At 33.4% G+C, this 21,695-nt stretch overlaps 1 protein-coding gene across 1 annotated transcript in view; it reads right to left on the reverse strand.

Moving 5' to 3' along the window:
* Positions 1–21,695, reverse strand: part of LRP1B (LDL receptor related protein 1B) — a 1,499,204-nt gene that overhangs the window by 539,478 nt on the left and 938,031 nt on the right. Inside the window, exon 32 of the mRNA XM_044913608.1 lies at positions 17,199–17,348. Coding sequence (XP_044769543.1) covers positions 17,199–17,348 — 150 coding nt within the window. The remainder of the gene's footprint in view (positions 1–17,198; positions 17,349–21,695) is intronic.

Here is a 21,695-nt window from a genome sequence, read left to right on the forward strand (position 1 = left end):
TATTTGACAGAGACAGAGACAGCGAGAGCAGGAACACAAGCAGGGGGAGGGGGAGAGGGAGAAGCAGGCTTCCCGCTGAGCCGGGAGCCCGATGTGGGACTCGATCCCAGGACCCCGGGATCATGACCCGAGCCGAAGGCAGTTGCTTAACCAACTGAGCCACCCAGGCGCCCCTATATCCACATTCTTTCTAAGTCCTCCATTTCTTCCACTTCCACTGGTACCACACTAGTCCAAGCTATCACAGTCTGTCACCTGAACTCCTATAACAGCCCCCTGAAGTTTTCCAACGTCTATTCTTGCCTCTCTCATAGCCAGTCTTCACACACTATCAAATAATATTTTAAAAACACATCCAGATTATAAAACTCCTGCTTAACCCTTCAACTGGATATTAGAATAAACTCCTCAGTCTTTACCATATTGGGGACATTCCTCGGGATCTCTCCCTGTGGCCCTCCTCTCCTCTGGAACGAAGCTCCTGCCACTCTAGCCACGTTAACCACAACACGCCAAGCACTGTATGCCCTTAAGGCCTTTGTATTTGCTATTTTCTCTGCCCAGAAAGTTCTTCCTTGGAAATTTTCACAAGGCTAGATCTTTCTTGCCATTCCTGTGTAAGCCCAAATAGCACCTCTTGGGGCGCCTGGGTGGCTCAGTCGTTAAGCATCTGCCTTTGGCCCAGGTCATGGTCCCAGAGTCTTGGGATCGAGCCCCACATCAGGCTCCCTGCTCAGTGGGAAGCCTGCTTCTCCCTCTCCCACTCCCCCTGCTTGTGTTCCCTCTCTCGCTGTGTCTCTCTCTGTCAAATAAGTAAATAAAATCTTAAAACAAAACAAAACAAAACAAATAGCACCTCTTTGGCAAAAACCTCCCAGAAACTCTATTCTGTTTTCCAAACAGAGATAACCAGAATGAAGCTCTCTGTTCCTGGTAATCAAATACCATATAAAATAGTATCCAGGAAGAATTAATCTCAGTAGACCTTGTTCTAAATATATCTTTATTATTATGTGCAGGTCTTGGTTTTTAGTTTTTGGAAGAAGTCTTGAAAGATGGGAAGGCTTAGAAGATAACGATCATAATGTAGAAGGGTCTGAGAACCATGCCATTCTGAATGAAATTAAAACAAACAAACAAACAAACAAAAACAAAATAAAACAAAAAACTAGGTGTCTTACCAGATAGTTCAAGTGAGGAGAGAGAGCAGGGAAAAATAGTATTACTGCTTTCATCAACTGACAAAATGCTTATGAGAACAAAAGAAGATGAATAGTAAGGCCTTAAAAATTTCTAAACAATTTGACTCAGAAATGCTACATCGAAAATCGTACCCTAAGCTCAGCAAATAGCTACTTATTAGGATAGTCATCACAATATCTATAATTTCAAGAAAAAAAAGAAAAGAACTTTAAAACTTAACTATATATGTGATTATTTAAATAAAATATCATATAAGTATACAGTAGAATATTATATAAACATTAAAATGACATTGTAGAAACACTTATTGATCTAGAAAACAATGTTTAATACAAATTAAAAGATACATAATTAAAAATATATATGTCATAAATTTTAATGCAAGCTTTAAACCACAGCTTTATAACAAAAAATTTTGATATTTTGAATGTTACTATTTTTGCCCATTTTTAAAATAATTTACTGTATTAGCATTCATATTATATAACTTCAACTTCAATTTCAATTAATTTAAGTCATATTTACAGTGTGCTTCTTGAACAAATTTTTTTTTCTTTTAATATATGAGAATTAACTAGCATTATCCTTGTTGGAACATACAGTATATTATAAGGTTCCATTATTTTAAAAATTGCTTCAAATGGTTGTTCTAAATTGGGTAATTTGCTGTTCTGTCCTTATTATTAAACTATGAATGTTGTTGCAGTTACTGTGCAATTCTTGATACTGCCAAATAATTAATATGATAAAATTCACTGATCTAGAAGTATGTGTGTGGGTATAAATATAAATAAATTACTGGGGAAAAGGTTAAAAAATAAATAGTCACAAATGATCTTTGGTGATCCTATTTGACATGTTCTTGCCCTTCCCAAATAATTTAATGTATCTATTCACTTGAAAATAAAAAAAAAAAAACATGTAAAATCTCTATATTATAGCACAAGTCAGGGGAAAAAGTTGCCCATTTAAATAATCAGTTAGCAAAATATTATGTCATTGCAACTCAATACTTTCAATTGAGTTGAATGAGATATCTGCCAGCTGGAGCATACTCTTGAATCAGAAAATAAAAATAAAATTGTTTTATAAAGTGAGCATCATTCTACAATGCTTTATTTTATAGTTCATTAAATCACCAGTGTCATATTTTAATATAAATTATAAAATAAAGAAGAATGCATGTGCCCTTTATAAGGAAATCCAGAATGAGTGTCCTTATATGATCACTTCATTGTGCCCTCATTTTCATACCAAGAAATCTACCAGATAAGTACTCTATGTTTGACAGAGATCACAATATAATGTTCCTGAAAAAGGAATGTAACTCTGAATTTGCAAATAATACATTTCTCTTTATATTTGGGTTTTTAAAAAAATGGTCACTTATTGATACAAATTTTTATAAAGAAAGATGATGTGGAGATGTGATTTTTGTCATTCTACACCAAGTAATCTCCAGCTTTGACTAGATTTCTTACAACCTGAATTCCCTACAACAAATTTGGATTGCACAATATCATAAGGAAACACACACACACACACACACACACACATACACGCTATACACACAAGAATGCTTAGATGTAATTTGCATGGAAATGATTTGGAGGTATATTAACTATTTCAAAAAAAGAAAAACATGTTTCAAGGGGGCCTGTTCAGATAAATTTTTAAATAATAGAACATGGTTAATTAATTTTGAAATTTTACTGACAGTGTATGTTATGCCTACGTTCTATAACTATAAAGCTTTTATGTATTTTGTCCATCCATGGAAATACAAGAAATATTCCAGCTTAAGAAGTCTTCAATATGTTTGCCACCATTAAATGCAATCTTGATGATGACAAGGTCAAATAATCCTTTAAAAAAAGAAAAGAAAAGAAAAATGTTTTTCTTCTAAATTGTATTTGTAGTAATCCTTACCATGACACATGTATTATTTTTGTATTTGCTATTGCACAAACTGAAGAGTTCTCTTGTAAATGTTTCTGGGTCACCTACCTGTCCTTCTAAATCTCATCACATCTTTTAGGCAAAGCCCTTATTCTTATTCTAAGATTATAGTCTTTTATCCTCCCACACTTAATTTCATTTGGAGTCAATTCAGGGCAAAATAATCTTATCACTGGCCTTTTGAGTACTGCCCATCTTTGATACATCTACGTTATAAGCTACATAGAACAATTTTACATACAATTTAAAAGCCTAAAAGCATCATATTTTTAAAAGGTGCACCTGATTTATGTTCTTTCAATTTTTTTTCCTATACAACACAGGATATTTCTTGAATGGTTATGTTTAAATATGGAGCAGTATTAATTAGAATTAAATTGATGAGGACATTTATTTCAACTTTGTAATGCTTAATATTCTCTCCAAATTATATGAGATTGTGCTGATGCTAATTATGGAAAGCGGAAAAAAAGAGAAATTTAAACATATTGATGCCCAGGTACATTTTTTTATTTACCTAAATCTAGGTATATATGGCCCCAGAAAATCCTTTGTGATTAAATGCCATCTATCTAAGTCTAATTTGAATTGAACAGAATCGCCAAATAGCAAAAAGGGCTCAAGTTTGATTGTTTAACTTCAGTTTAAGTGAATAATATTCACTGGAGCATAATATGATTCCAAGTTATTTGTTACATTCCAACATGGGATAATACCTACAGAATATTGGCAGACTTGTGGAATGACCTCTTTGGTTCTCTTGATTCATTTTCAAGATTCATTACATTATTGTTATAATTACATTAACTCAAAAATCTATTATAAATCTAAAACATGTCATGTCTTTTTGTACTCTACACACATTTTTTTTTTTCTTTTTAAATAAAGAGGAGACATGGGGCAACATAAAACAATTATGTCTCTACTCAAAGAAAATATGCATTTTCAAATTTGTTCTTTTTTTAATGCCATAAACATGAACAATGTAAATTTATTTTTCCTGAAAAAAATGATTCCAAGAAAGTTAACCTTTAATAGTTTATAAAGGGGAGACAATCACTATTTAATGCTTTTAAGTATGGTAAAGCTGAGATGATTAAATTATACCATTTATGTTAATGAGACCATTCTCTGATCACTAATTATAATCTGGTTACAAAAATAGTACCATGATGTACTTTACAATTGTAGTATTTATCCATTCCGTTAGGTAATTAGCATTAAGAACAGCAACATATTGGAACACAGCAATTTAAGGTGACAAAAATTGCTGGAATAGGATCACATAGAGTCCTTTGGAGATTTCTCATAGTACTTTTAATGTAAACTTTGATGGGCTATTAGTTTTCATTAATGGTAGTTTAAGTACTTAGAGAAGACAACTGTGTACTGTACTTAGTGCTGGGCAAACTGCCTGGATATAGTTCATATATTACTGTTACTTTAATGAATAGTGTTATGGCAATTAGAAGACTGATGGCTTAGAAAATTTAGGTGGATATATTTGAAGTTCTTTGCATTAAGTGACATTGGTTGGTGTACACTAAAAAGTATCTTATCCCTTTTTGAAAAGTATGATTTGAAAGGAGAATTACTTTAAATATATAGCATAATTATAGTGCATTTAAAATAACCTGGTTTCTAGATATCAAATTACAGATAGAGATGCAATGTAAGTGTACCAATTAAACCACTGGATCTTTTGCTGAAAAGTAGATGTAAACACAATTTTTAAGTAAATAGAATATCTTTTGAATCTTTATAAGTGATATGTTGTTTGTTCAGCTTTTGACTACTTGTATTTTTAAGTAGAACACACGCAATTCCACCATAAACACAACAATAATAATCACGTAAATATCTCATATAAGTGCACTGATGATCATTAGTATATCTAAGAGAATTAACATTTTTTCAATAACTGGTGTTATTTTTCTGAACTGTTTTAAAGACTCTTAATTAAAAGAACCATTTTCAAGCATTATATTCCATCTTTCATGAATGCTTTCTACTGAGTAATCTTTTATAAATATATGATCTGGTGTCTAGAGATCATTTTCTCAAAAAAAGTCATTTTTTTTAAAATAAGTTAATATTCTTTCTCAATCCAGATATTTTTAACTGACATAATACAATTGCATAAAGATATAAATCATTAAAGCTTTTAATTTTAAAACAATTGAAATTAAAGCAACAAACTAAGAGTTCTTCAAAGTGTTCTAAATAACTATAATTATTTTCTCCATAAGATTGATTTTGTTTTTTTTAATTTCTATAAATATTAACCATAACAGCTTGAAATAATCATATTTACTAGAAATCTCTCTTCTTTCTTATTAAAATACATAATTATTAATAGTAACATTGTATGTAATAAATTGGAAATAAAGCAAAAGTCATGGGGCAGAACTAATTCCATCATCATTAAGAATTTCATAAACATGAAAGCTAAAATCTTTAGAGAAGTAAAGTTATCGTAGATTACGACTTCTAGCTCATACTATAAGCATAAGTTAACTATGTATTCTATTTTAGTAGACTAGTGGCAGCACATGAAATATCAAGTATTTTCTAAGCAGAGTAAAACTTTCATGGAGGGCGAAAATGAATCAAAGTTTATAGCATTAAAAAAAATAGACTCTCCATCCAAAAGTAATAGGTGTTCAAAAAAGTGCTCAGATAGTCAATCTCCACTTCCTACTCTTTCTTCCTTACATGTTCTTCCCCCACATACCTGAATGACTCACTCCCTCACTTCCTTCAGATTTTTGCTCAACTGTCATTTTCCAGTGAAAATTGCCATGACCTCTCTACTTAAAATTGTAATTTTTCTGGCTCCTTCCTCTCAACTCAACTCTACACTCCTTATTCTTATGCTTGGCTGAATTTTCTCCATTAGTACCTTCCATCACCTGACAAACTTCATTTCACTTGTGTATTTGCTTTTACACTTGTTTTCTCCCACTGGGAATATCAGCCCCTTGACGATGGATTTGTTACCTGCTGTAAACTCTGTTGTATTCCTAGCACCTAAATTAGAGCCTGGCTCATGATAGTCACTTGCTAAATTGTTGAATGAGTAAACGAATCGAAATCGGGACAAATAAATTGCTATCTGCATTATCATACACAATATATAAGACTAAGATACATATAAAAGACACAAATCCAGACTCTTTTTCAACAAGTTACATTTAAAAGAAAGAAAACAGAAGGGATCTTTTTGATCTAGGTTTCTCAACCTCAGCACTACTGGCATTTTGAGCCAGAGTTCCTTGTTAGGGAAGACTCCATTGTGCCATTTAAGATGTGTACCAGCATCACTGTGTTATACCCACTAGAAGGAGACCAGTGACCTCTCCACCCAGCAGTCTTCAGACATTTCCAAATGTTGCCCGATGGACAAAATTGCCTTGGGTTGAGAATGACTTGGGTAATGAGAAGAGCTCTAACTTTGGAGTTAGAATTATGTTCAAGTCCCAGCTTAGACCTTGGACAATGCACATTGTTTCCAGCAGTAACACTGCAGTCACAGTACATTCTTTCTGCATGGTTACTGTGTCTATTAGCTCTAATACGTGTACATTTAGAGAGTAGGTGCTCTGTAAATAGTAGTTATTGAGATAAACAGGGCAGCATAATGGATAAAAATACGATTTAAAAATATATCTAAATTTGTGTTTTTAACTAAAGAAATGCATACATGTGATAAAAACCGGAGCAGTCTCTACAGACTTTTTGAACCTACCTATTTTTAATTAACAACATATTTTGGCTAATAGTTCAAACCAACATATAGATTTACCTCATATTTAATAGCTGCATTATATTTCACTGTACAGATATTTCATGATTCATTTGGCTAGTCATTTATAATAGATATACAGATATTTTCCCTTGACTTTTCTAATCACAAGTACAACTTCAAAGTATGTTCTTGCATACATTTCAGTGCGCATACATCTTAGTGTAACTATGTCTAGAAGAAATTCCTAGAAGAAACACAGGCTTTAAAGTCTAAGAATCATGGACTAGAAAGCTTGCTACACTATATGTAACCCTGAGTGATTAATTTAGGCTGGCTGGGCCTCTGCTGGGACCCCTGGAATAAGCAGTGTTAATGATACCTGTCTGAGGAGATTGCTGTGAGAATTACTTGAGGTAAGATTTGTAACCTAAATACTAGAATGCTTTATTTATTTAGACTGTCAATTATTATTATTATTTTTTTTAAGATTTTATTTATTTATTTGACAGAGAGAGACCCAGCGAGAGAGGGAACACAAGCAGGGGGAGTGGGAGAGGGAGAAACAGGCTTCCCGCGGAGCAGGGAGCCCGATGTGGGGCTCGATCCCAGGACCCTGGGATCATGACCTGAGCTGAAGGCAGACGCATAACGACTGAGCCACCCAGGCACCCCTAGACTGTCAATTATTATTATTAAAGAGAATAATGCTGTTAGGCCGAGCTGTGAGAGGCTATCCTTAAGAGCCTAAACCATTCCAAACACTCAAGTTTTTGTTTCATTTTGGAAGTCTTTTATTTGTGCGTGTTTATGAGTATTTTATTTTCTTCTTCCATTAAGCTGTTTAGTTTCTTTGAGAACAAACACAACCCAACATAACCCTTCTTTTCTTGCATTTCTATATGCATATGTATATACAATAAATGCCAGAAATAACTGACTATATTTTATACGTTTGTCTTGTTACTCATTTTTCTCTTTTCAATTTAAATCATTATATTATAAAATATTTTCTTTTAAAGTTTATTTCAATACATATTTAAATTCTACATTAAATCTATGGTTGTGATCATTCTGCATAAAAACGCATGCTTTGAAAATACATTTTGATTGCTGTGGCAGATGTTTTTGCATGTAGATGGTCATTGTTTTATTTATTCATACATTCTACATTTCACTGGTCTCCTTCTAGTGGGTATAACACAGTGATGCTGGTACACATCTTAAATGGCACAATGGAGTCTTCCCTAACAAGGAACTCTGGCTCAAAATGCCAGTAGTGCTGAGGTTGAGAAACCTAGATCAAAAAGATCCCTTCTGTTTTCTTTCTTTTAAATGTAACTTGTTGAAAAAGAGTCTGGATTTGTGTCTTTTATATGTATCTTAGTCTTATATATTGTGTATGATAATGCAGATAGCAATTTATTTGTCCCGATTTCGATTCGTTTACTCATTCAACAATTTAGCAAGTGACTATCATGAGCCAGGCTCTAATTTAGGTGCTAGGAATACAACAGAGTTTACAGCAGGTAACAAATCCATCGTCAAGGGGCTGATATTCCCAGTGGGAGAAAACAAGTGTAAAAGCAAATACACAAGTGAAATAAAGTTTGTCAGGTGATGGAAGGGAGGGGGAAATTCCACAAGAAGCATGGACTTAATTGAAACTAAGTTTCAGCCTTTTTCACATGCAGAGGGAGATAAATATTTAGCAAGCTTTGATTTAAAAACAAAACAAACAAACAAAACCCTGCATTTGACAACACATAGACTTGCATTGTACAAAATAGGAAATGACTCCTTAAGGTGGATTATTAAAGTTAAGAACTTGTAAGTTATCAGACCCATCGCCTTGTCATAAGAAGACAGCATATAGTATCCTTCTAGACTAAATTTTATTTTGAATCTGTGAATGTTCAGTCTAAGGACTGTAGCAAGATTAAATGCACCACACTCACAGCCTGTCCCTTGCCATCATTTATAATATCCCTTAGATGCCATGACAATCTGACATAATTATTTCAGGAGGTAAAGTAGAAAAAAAAGGCTTTTGATGATTTCTGCATGCCAATTTTACTGGGTTGTTTATTGTATATATTTTTTTCACATTCTTATCATTATTTATAAGGCATATTACCTATCTGAGGAAATTCCTGACAAGTACAAACTGAGTGCTAGATATGCTTTATTTTTAATAAACCCTAACATCAGTCATTACACCAAGTAATATTTTGCTGAAAAGAACAAAGATACATATTTTAAAAAAACTGAGAAATCAGTCAAGAAAGTGTAAGTGTTAGTGTAGGTAAAGACTAATTTTTTGCCATTAGCTTAGCATTTCTTTCAGTCAGCAGAGAGACAGACAATTGTAACTGCTTTGTTGTAGAAATTCTCCTGGGAACATTGGAAACATCTAATCCCCAACAATATTAACACTGTATTTATTCTTAAGGAAATAAATGTGACCTTCTCTGATACTCAGATGGTTCTGGAAGCATTTTAATCTGTCAGCCTTGACTCTCCCATGACAAACTATCCATATGCTAGGAATCTTCATAGCAGCTATTATAACAACCTCGAATCTGTGAAGTGAGTGTATGAAAAGTATAATCAAATGTCCTTAGGAATTATATTTGTTAGAACCTTCCAAGGGCTCCCTAAAGAGCAAATGATTCATTTATTTTATTAACACTGACTTAGAACAAATGTGTGCATAACCAAATCAAGAGAAGTGAAAAGCCAACTTTCTACTCATTAAAGGGCAGAGTTTGTTTTTGATAGGAGACTGAAAATGCACATGAAACATGCCTTATTCTCCTCCTTTATTGATCCTAACAGTAGCCCAAATTCAATATCCTTCTAATATTTACATATTAAGCCTATTCTGGCAAATTGCTACTTGAAACAGATCAATAGTATAATATATTTAAACTGTGATTGAGAACAGAAAAAAATCAGCTGAGAGAGTTTAAGTATTCACAGAAAATGCATAATTAAAGATTTTTTTTTTTACCTTTACCTGTGACTCAATCTTTCTTTTATTTTAAAGAGAAGTTAGCCAAGTTTTGCAACTGATTCTAAGATTAGATGGGTATGGACATAGCTACTTAGATATTTATAAAAAGTACAAACCTATTCTAAGACAAATAATCTAAGCAATTCTATGTTGTAAACATCTACTGAATTCTCAACTAAAAGTCAAAACAGAATAATTTTGCCTCACTACTAGAATAAATTCATATGAACTCTGATTAGCATAATTTCACAAGTGAACATTATTTTTATTCACAATTTTTGTTGTCTCTCTACTTAGCCATTTTTTTATATAAGTAAGAGTACTAAGCCATTTTGTATATAAACACTGACATTGTAGAGGCCCAGAGAAGGCTGACCTAAGATAGGCCACTTGGGCATAAAGATTATTTTGAGTTAAAAGCAATCAAAACCCAACAAATGCAGGAAAAGCTCTTTGCCTCCTACACAACTGCCAAATTTACATTGGATAGGAGAGCCTGTAACAGGAAGAGAACTGTTAACAGAGACCCCCCCCCTTTACCTAAAAAACTAACCTGCAGTAACAGAGCAACTTGGTTTTTCTAAAGGTCTCCTTTCTCCTTCTTGCTAATGAGCTTTCTCCCCTTTGTATGCTTAGGCCCCTACACTTCTCCTGAGTCTTGTATAAGCTCCATGTTGATTCACTGTCTTTGGAATTTCACGTGTGTAATTCCTCGTATGGACACCTATTAAATTTGATTTTCTCCTGTTAATCTGTCTCATGTCAATTTGATTCTAAGTCCAGCTAGAAGGACCATAGGGCAGAGGAAGTTCTTCCTCTCAGACAACATTCAAGAAGAACATGTCATGTTAACTTTGGAATTCTTATCTGTAAATACCATCATAAAGACAATTTCCAAAGGTCATACAGCACCGGAAAACAAAACAAAAATTAGATACACAATTGAATCTCAATGAGACTAACTGCATATTCAGTGGAGTAGCAAAGAACAATGAATAAATAGCTCGTAAGTCGTGAGTGTGGGGTGAAATTTTAAATTCAAGCTTATACCCCTGTAGTGCCCAGAACTCAAATTCTTGCCCTAGAAAAGCTTGACAAATTACTACATGACACATTTTAATGGACCATATCAAGATCAGCCTGTGATTAAAGAAGATGCTGACCATTAAATCCACAAGTGCCAAGGATTTTCTGTATAGACACACAGATTTCTTCAGGTTTGTTTAAGTAATTCCCATACCTTCACTTCTATTTTAAATCTATGGTCCATTTGCCCCAGATCCTCCCTGCCCCACCCAAAAAATATAAAATACAGGTAAGTCACCATCCTACTATTTCCTGAATTCTATCTTAATTTTCTTCAAACACCAATAAGTCTGTTTCAGCTAGTTTATTTGTTTAATTTGTGTCTTTCCTCTCAGGACCATTAATTGATTTTTCTAACTCTCTCTTCAGTGTGAACACAATATATACACTCTGCTCTCAAACTACATATGCTGACAGTGAAAAGGAATACTACGTTAAATATAATCCATAAATAACTCACAAGCCCTAATTTTAGTCAATAGTTTCAGCCTCTTCCTCCTTTTCACAAAGACACTTAAAATTGAATGGCAACTTGATTAACTTAAGTTTACCTCTCTGTCTCCTGCAGGCATTAATGATCAGGAAAATGCCAAAAGTTATGAGGAAAGCTGAACAAAAACAAAAAAGCTCTGTATCTAGGTAATCAATAGTCAAATATAGCATAGCTGACTGTACCCTATTTTATAGCACAAACAACTTAAAAATCATGTAAGAAAACGTTCTAGAATATCGTTATTTCATGAAACTGAAGTATATTATTTATAAAAGAAAATTCCCGTAAAGAGAGTGGCTAAATACCGAGAAAAATATCTAAGACAAATAATTAGTAGATACAATTTTAGAGCTACCAGCTATTGTATTTGAATGCAGAAACTATTATTTTTGCTGGCTCTGATAGTTTGAGAAAGACAATTGATAAGATCATCTTTTTTTTTTTTTTAATGGGGAAGAATTTGATGTTTAAAGTTATAGGCCAGTTTCGGTTGAACTGAAATAAGATGTGGACCTCACATTCATACTTCCTTCATCTCTATATACCTCAGGCAGAATGCAAGGTCTGGTCAAACAAGACCACAAAAGCTTGGTGGAAAATCATATGTCCTGTCCTGTAGGAGAGAGACCCCTTCTCCTCTGTAAGGTATGCCAGCTCTACCAGGTGATTGATTGACTGATTGATTGATTGATTGATTGATTTTACCTAGTCTCCTCTACTGGTATAGTTGGGCATTAGCTGCCTTAACTCCATCCCCTTCTCTCAATAATTCAAAGCCACCAGTATAAATGATGATGATTAAACCAGAGGTAAGAACTAACTACTGTTCTCTGGGCTGAATCAAGTACACCCATCCATGGTTTTTGGATGGTGGTTTTGTTAGTTTGCTTGGTTTATATCATGCTAATTTTCAGGGTTAGCCTATACAGCATGTTTGCCTGCATTTTTTTAAATATGACTACTTGCTAACATTTAAAAATTATGAATTTTTTTGTTTTAACTGGATTTCTTGCCTCTCTTGCAAAATGAAAGATCTGGCACAACTGTTTAATGTTCTCTATGGCAAAAATAAGTAGATCTGAGAGGTGAGGCATTAGCTTTCTCCAGTTTTATCATACTTCTTGCCATTCCCATGTGAGTCTGGATATTGAAGCCTAGACTCAATTTCCACCGACCATCATGTTGGAATGATTGGGTTTTATTACACCTGACACAATTTACTATTCACAATTATTCTGATTCTATTAAATAAGAATTTGATTTTGTAATTCTGTTTATAAATGAATGAGTTCTTTAGATGGAATGACACATAAATTACTTACCTTTTTGCTGTTTTAATAAATACCCTCGAAACTCAGTACCTTAAAACAATAAACATTTGTTGTGTCTCATAGTTTCTGTGGGTCAGGAGTTTGGGAGCAGGTATATGGGTGGTTCTGGTTTGGGCTCTCTCTTGAGATTGCTATAATGCATTGGCTTAGACTGTCATCATCTGAAATTTTTTTTTTTTTAATGTTATGTTATTCACCATACAGTACATATTTAGTTTTTGATGTAGTGTTCCATGATTCATTGTTTGCGTATAACACCCAGTGCTCCATGCAGTACATGCCCTCCTTAATACCTATCACCGGGCTAACCCATCCTCCCACCCCCCTCCCTTCTAAAACCTTCAGTTTGTTTCTCAGAGTCCATATTCTCTCATGGTTTGTCTCCCCGCTTCATTTTCCCCTTCCTTCTCCTAATGTCCTCCATGCTATTCCTTATGTTCCACAAATGAGTGAAACCATATGATAATTGACTTTCTCTGCTCATCTGAAATTTTAACTGAGATGGAGGTTCTACTTTCAAGATGACTGACTCACATGGCTTCTGGCCAAAGGTCCCAGTTCCTTGCTGTGTGGACTTTTCCATTGATCTATGTGGATGGCCTCATGACATGTCAGCTTGCTTTGCCCTGAGTCAGCCATCCAAGAAAGAGAGGACAAGGAAGAAGGCTCACGCCTTTTATGATCTTATCTCTAAAGTCACACACCATCACATCTGTCTTATTTTATTCATGAGAAATGAGTCACTAAGTCTAGCTCATACTCAAGGGGACAGAAGTTGAGCACTACTTCTTGTAAGAGGTGTCAAAGTGTGAAATTTGGATATAGCAATTTTGATCTTGGGGTCTTGGACTTGGTTAAATCATCAAATCATTGCTTTGTTAACCTTCTACTTTTCCTGATCTTAATATTTCTAAGTTCTTTTCAGTTTCTTTTGTATATATTTTTCCAAATAAAACTAGGAACGCTAAATCATTATAATTTATCATCTTTGAGGTTTGAAAAAATGATAAGAAGTGTCTAAAGAGAATTTTCATTTGATTTTAGGAAAACTACCTCTAAATTTTAGAGAAACAAAAACTTTCAGTTAGTTTTTATTGCCTAGGTAGTATGTCTTGAGGAGCTGGTACACACTGGTATATAACTGGTAGCTTCATAGCACAATTATTTCCTTGCTTTCTAGATGTGTTATTTCAGTATTACTGAGCAAATGGCTCCTTAAACATTTGTAGCTGTAATCATCAGTAATCCCCTGGATAGTAAGTTGTAAAGTTCTGTTTTACTTTTATATTGCCTTTTTTATATGACTATAATACTTAGCCTCAGCAGGAAACAGGTCATCACCCTTTATTCCATCCCCAAAGAAAAAGGAGAGGTTCTCAAAGAAGGAGGAATTTGAGCAACAGAGCATGTTCAGAGCCAAGCTATGAAACTTTGTAAAATAAAGTTTGCTCTGCTGCTTCTCTAAGGTACTCTCCTTTAAGTTTTGAACCTCCAAACTAAAGATATATTTTGATATATCCACTGAATGCATTGTTGACAACAGAGGCATTAATAGGTTTTATAATGTTTATTTTTATCTTTCAGGTTTGACCAAATTATGGTGGCAGGGAGGGGTATACACACATGGGTATGCACTTGTTAAAATAATTTTAATGTATGCAAAGTTGGGTTCCCATGCGGTGCTGATGTCCTATCAGTTTCACAGAGCTGACACAATATAGGGATTATGATTTCCTCCAAATTTTCACTCTTCGATTTTATCAGGGAATACAACTGACTTTATTTTATTTAGCTACAAGGAACTACTGCTCTATTTTTGAGACCTTGTTTACAGCATTGAGTTCTGTAAGTTTAGTATTCATTTTCTACTAGCAGGAGGGTGGGTAGCAATCACGTTAGCAGAAATAAACCTTTATAAAGCTTTCCATTATTCTATGAGGAAATGATTTTTATAGTATACATATGTGTGTGTGTGTATATAGATATATTCATTAAAAAGTCAAAGATGTTCTTTGAAATGTTATACCGCATTTTAACATTTTTCCCTCTAATTTATTGTATTCCTCGGCTATATTATTTGCTAGTTTAGGTTGATTTCACAAGGTATATTGGAATTCAATTTTTGAAAACATAATGTGGGTGGTGATTTGGGGATTGTTGCAGAATTTAAACTCTGCTATTTTTACTCAGGTGATTTAAAATATGTACAAATATACATAATACAAAATTTTCTTGTTAATTCGGCAAAGCTGAGTAATATAAAATAACCTTATTTTCCTTATTGCCTTAAAAGAAAATTATAAATAAATTTATGCTTTTTTTTTAACCTACTTGTCAGATATAGTCCTGTTGTGTGTGTGTGTGTGTGTGTGTGTGTGTGTGTAACTTCTGAAAACACACAATGAAAAGAATGGCAACATCATATTCTACAAACAATATAGGAATTGTCCAAAGGCTAGAAAGAAACTTGGGACATTATTAAAAATAAGATTTTTTTTTACAAGTTTAAATTCTTCCTCCGGAGAAAAACTTTAAAAAAAAAAAACACTAGTTCTAAGAAACAATTAGAAAAAAAATGGTGACAATAATAGCAGAAAGACAGCCATTTAGGAATAAAACTACAGCAAAAGAAAGTTACTAAACGTCCGTGCCACACTATGTCAGGGATCTGCAAATGCCCAATGAGGTAAAATTCCAGTGTCTTAAAGATCAAATTAAGTGACTCCAGTCTCTACTTTTGACGTTTGTAAAAAATTTTACATTTTCAAAAGTGTATTGCCGTACATTTCCACGTGATTCTCACAACTTTATTAAGGCAAATATATTTATTTTCTGTATTTCTCGGCTATTGAAACTGAGATATTCTTTGTGATTGACGATTGGTTGAAACAATCTTATTTTCTCTCTCCCTCACAGAAATGTATGTTCTGTTTTGTTTTGCTTGAGAATAGTGTCCATGTTTATGTTTGTACTTGAGAGATAAGTGCACTGTCTGTACTTAAAAGATTCTAAATACATGTTGAACTGAACTGAATTTTAATTTTTTTTATATCCCAGACTCATCCTGTTTTAAATAATAATTTCCAATATCTAAACCTTATTCACTTTTATTCAGATATTTTAAGTCTAATTGAAATAAAAGGTGATTAAAACACTTCTTTTAGTAGAGAATAAATTTTCATATCTTTCTCAATTAACAACTATTTACTTTTAAACTTTATATACTAATCAATAGTCACTAGTGAAAACAAAACCAAAAATAATTAACATTCAATTTGAGAAATGATGAGGTGAGGATTGTAGAATATTAATTTAAAAGACTTAATTACCTATATAAATGTTCAAAAATATATTCACATTGGCTTTTCATAAATAGTATATATAGTTATATATATATATAGTACTTATATATATACATATAATTATGTATATATAGTATACACACACACACACACACATATACATACACTCACACCTGTATGCTATCCAGAATACCTCATATTTAGAATTGCAAATATGAAATCAGTTTTCTGATTTCCCATAACCAAACATAACTCCTGAGATTCTATGTGGAAGATCTAATCCTCATACTGCTGACCTACCATGAATGTCAGTTTAGAGTCAGCCATTCATTAAGTAAAGGCAGAGCCATCCTCACCAAAAAGCGCTTCTTTATGGTATCTCCTCTTAACATCTTTTCTAAAACTCAAACTATTTTGTATAAAAATTCATATTTCAAAAATCAACTTCTAATATCAATACAGAGGATGATTATTTGTTCCATACCCCCCTGTTAGCTTCTTGATTGTCTCATTCATCTAGCATCTTTTTTTCCCCATAGACTGAACCAAAAAGAATGGAAATGAGGCTCAAATCAGTACGACTACTCATCCCTAAAAATAAGAAAGAATTATTTGTGGGAGAATAATTTCATTTCTTGGTCAATGGGTCCTGCGGCCTTGTTTTTTGAATTATCTGTGTGGATCAAGCTACCCTTTATAAGCAGAGATAAGCCAGATTTGACTTTAATGTGACAAATAAACAAGGCCCTTACACTTTAGAACACTGCAGTAGAACAAAGAAAACAATAGTAAAATAATACCAGTCACAGCCAAGAATCAGTAACGGTAAAGTTTGTATTGCAAACTGTACAAAGTCTCTGATCTGGATAATCTTACAAGTCTGTTTGCTAAGGTTAAAAAAGAAAAAAAAGGGAAAAAAAAAAAAAAACTCTCATAGAGATGTATAATTTGAATGTGCTTCTGGTATTAATGGAGCAGTAACTTTTCTAAGCTTTTAACAGGTCATAATTAATCAACCCCCAATCAATACATAGCATCCTAGCTATAGAACCATTACACTTACCCATGATGGTTAGGGCTGTAGCTTTTGTTAATTCTTCTTTCATTGACTCTATTACTTCTAAATTACCACCATCCAGGTTGCATCTATTTATGGTTCCATTTCCCGAACTGATCCAATAAAGCTTGTTTTCCACATAGTCTATCGATAGACCTGTAATTAAATTATACAACTTAAACATAACAGTAGCCACTTAAATAGTAATGTTCACCTAGCACTAGATTTGAGGGGAAAAAAATAAGTTGCAAGCTTAGATTTTTGTATTTAAAAATAAGATCTGGCTAAGAGGGAAATATACTGTTTTAACTATCTGTGGAACAATATACTTTTATAGGCACTTAAGCATTATCTCTGTTGATTATCAGAACAATCTGTGACACTGAGAGCAATGACTGTCTCATTTCATGAATAAGAAAAATAATATTTAGAATAGTTAAGAAATCTTTTTGAGCCCATAGCTAGCAAGTGGACCTTACAGAAATATTAACAAAGTTTTCGATTTCCAAGTTGACTGCCTGCCCTCTTCATTATACTGCTCTGCCTCAGAAAATTTTAACGCACAATACTTTTTTGGGAAACTAATATCATTGATGAAATTTTTAATTCCCCCCTACTTTCAGTAAAATTTACTTTAGGCAGTTATAGATTCAAGTTATTGGTTTCAGTGATTTTCAAGGAAATACAAAAGTAGAATTTCAAAAAAACTGTAATGTCACTGAAGCATGGAATTGAGTTGGGCTTATTTAGGATCTGTCATGGGGTGATAAACTAACTCTCTAGTAAGGGAACCAAGCCAAAGGCTTAAGATCATTATCCCCACGTCACAGTATATCACTGCAGGTTAGCTTTATTGCATTTTATGGACAATTTCATATGTTATAGAGGTATTCGTGGTTTTCAAAGGTCTCAGGATATGGATATTTTGATTGCCAAGGATTCTTGGTACACATCTACTTAATTACTGGCATGTTCAGTAGGCTCAGGGTTCACGTTATAACAATAACTCTGTGGTTCCATGTTGGTCTTCTATGACCCACAACTACTTGTGGAAAAGCAATGTGGACATATACTCAGGCATACAGTACAATAAATTGGTTCTGGAATCTTCCTCCGAGAATGAAGGAAGCAAACCACACACACACAAAAAAAAAAAAAAAAAAAAGAAAAGAAAAAGAAAAAGAAAAAAGAAAAAATCCCTTCCCTATTTAAAAAACAAACAAACAAACAAACAAAAAACTAACACAAATTAAAAAAAAAGGAAGAAAGGAGACACTTGGAGAGAATCACATGAGTTCCAGTGCATTGAGAAAGAGTTAAATATAGTCCAAATATTTACAGCTACAGATAGTCCCAATCCAGGGAGCAGAATTAATTTATCAGAACAGTTTTAATCAAGTAGAAATAATACTACAAGTCTATACAATATATCAGCTATTTATTGATTTATTGGTATGTTTTACTAATCCAAGTCTGAAAGGTACAGAACAAACCAAATAAATAAAATTAGACATTTCAGGGATAAAGTTTTCAGATTTTTTTTTATGACTACTGTGAGTGATTAGCTTTAAGAAAATAATCAAAGAAAAGCTATCACACTCATATTCTTTGGTGTAATATTTTCAGGTTGAAGGTCATCCATCATTCAATTTTTTTATCAGAGAAAGTTCAGTTATTCTGTAGGTACTTCCTGAGTCACCTCCATGCATTTTTTCTGGTAAAAATCTTGGTTTAGACCACTTATTGTTCAGATGTGGTCTACTTACCCTTCTGCTTAGTTGGCTATCTAAATCATATAATTCTATCTTTAATCAATGAAGAATATCTTACTAGAGATTTATGGTACAAAATATATGCCAAACATTTTGTAGTCAAATCTTTATCAAGAAGTGAATTAATACATTTATGAAGAATTCCTTCTAAGCAGTTATCTATCCCTCTAGATATTCCAAATTTCATCTCTCAATCAAGCCAAACCATCAGAGAGCTACCTGCATTTTTAGATTGCTGGATTTTTGTCTCTCACTTAATCTGTTGGTGAATTGAGCTCTGACATTGTGCCTTTGATTTAAATGAAGGATGCTATAAAAAGTAGCCATAGGAAAACCACTGTTACACTTCCCAGGATATAGCGTCTGAAATAATATATCACATAGTGACCTCTTTATACAAGGACCCATGGGAGAAATTTCTTTCAGGGGTCAGTGCCAGAAAAAGCTATAGTAGAAAATATAAAATCGTAACTGATCATATTTCTCTCTTTGCTTTGGCTGCAAAGAACCTAAAGAGTCATATTTGTGACCCATCTGCAGAAATTGTAAAGGAATTGCATTTACACCACTAACTTCACTCCTGGCTTCAATCGACTAATCTATTACTTTTCTTCACCTTGATTTTTAAAATCAATATTCTAGTCGGCCTTTCTTAAGGGATTAAATTTGTCTAAGTTTCCTCAACCCCTTTTTTTGAAGGAAAAGGTGTGTTAATACCAAATGTGCCCAACTCCAGATTAACCCACAGTGTCAGAACTGTCTCATCCACCTAACACCCTGGATTTCTGGACTCTAACACTGGCTGTGTAAAGCAGTCATACAGAGCAGGGAAGTTACTGTGTTGGGGTCAGAGTTGCCCAGAGTTTACTACTCAACATTTTTGTTCATGGACTATGAGTGCCTAAAGAAAAGAAGCAGGGTGGTAGTGAGCTTTGATCTTCAGTACCGAACGTAATGCCTAGAGAAGAGAAGAAAATTTATAAACACTGAATGCATGAATGGGTTATTTAATTCCCTTGTGAAAATTGTAAGTTGTCTTCAAGGAGTTCTCCCTACTAAAGTTGAATTATCTCCACAACATAATTTTTTAATACACTATCTATACCCGGAAGCTATGACAAAAGACAAGGGCAATGATTCAATAGGTCTACTTGGCCTGGCTTAGGTTTTTGCATCAATATTAGGATGGAATAGTTTAGGACTAATCATTTTAAGATTCACAGGAAAAAAAATAACAAGTCCCTATATTAGCCTACATATTCTTGTGATAAGTCACTTAGCTACCTATGTGTATCTTCTCTTCTGTTAAATGTATTAGCTTAATCTCTGAATGTTCTTGAGCATATTTATTCATGGGTTTATAAAATAGAATTAAATTTTTTTTAAGATTTTATTTATTTATTTGAGAGAGAGAGAACATGAGCTGGGGGAGAGGGAGAGGGAGAAACAGACTCCCCACTGAGCAGAGAGTCTAAAGTGGGGCTCCATCCCAAAACCCTGAGATCATGACTGGAGCCAAAGACAGATGTTTAACTGACTGAGCCACACAGGTGCCCAGAATTGAAATGTTTTAAAAATCCTATTATGAATTCAAGAAACTGGTGATATGTTTTAAATTCACAGATATATGCATGTTTAGAAGTACATATTTTTAAAGCCTTTAATGTAAATGTTTTCACAGCATAAGATTTTTTATTTCGTTATTCTCATACACTTAGGTCTTAATAACATTGAAGAATTAATGGTGTCCATTTATTGGAATAATTGCTGAATCGAGTCTCTATTGCACTATTTCAAAAGATGAGTCACTAAGCAATAAACTGATGTAGTTGAAACTACTCAGTGATTTTAGAATGCTAAATCAATAGCCATGAGAAAACAGATCAAATACAAGCATATTTATAAAGTGTCCTAAAACCTATGCAAAGAGATATGATTATGTTTGTACTAAAAGGTCCTCAGAATGAGTGAGGGTGACTGAGATTAAAACATCTTCAAAAGGACTGTTGGATCTTTCTACAGAATATACCACTATTAATATAGACTTGTTTCTATAAGACATGTTTATTTTTAATATCATCTGGATTTGGTAATCAAAAGAGGAAACCTAGATTCAATAATGTAACAGGTATATCAAAGGAAGAAATGTCATCATTTAAATTTAAAAGCCTTTATGAAGAGAAAAATCTACATTTTCACGTATCTTTTCTATTATTGTAAAAATGCAGAGTTAATTCATATGCTTTCATTCTGACCTTTTTTATTTTAAGCCAAAGATTTCCCTTAATGAATTATTTTAACATTTTGATTTAAGTAGCCCAGTGCATTTTTTAATTGAGACAATGTAATTTGCCAAAATTATGTAATTGCTCTCATACTAGAAATACATTGATATAAAAAACTACGTAATATTTTTTAGAAAAAAATAGTCTAACTGTATTTTCATATATTACTAAAAAAAATTAAGTCCATTGAGTTTTAAATTTTGTCACAATTAAGATTGGGAAGTTCAGGGATGCACGGGTGGCCCAGTAAGTTAAGCATCTGCCTTTAGCTCAGGTCCTGATCTCAACGGCCTGGGATGGAGCACCATGTCTGGCTCTCTGTTCAGCGGGGAGTCTGCTTCTCCCTCTCTGTCTGTCCCTCTGTGTGCTCTCTTTCTCTCTCAAATAAATGAATAAAATCTTTTAAAAATTTTTTAAAGATTAAAAAAATCCTGCGAAGTTCACCT

This window comes from Neomonachus schauinslandi, chromosome 3, assembly GCF_002201575.2.
Source record: "Neomonachus schauinslandi chromosome 3, ASM220157v2, whole genome shotgun sequence".
Taxonomy (NCBI): Eukaryota; Metazoa; Chordata; class Mammalia; order Carnivora; family Phocidae; genus Neomonachus; species Neomonachus schauinslandi.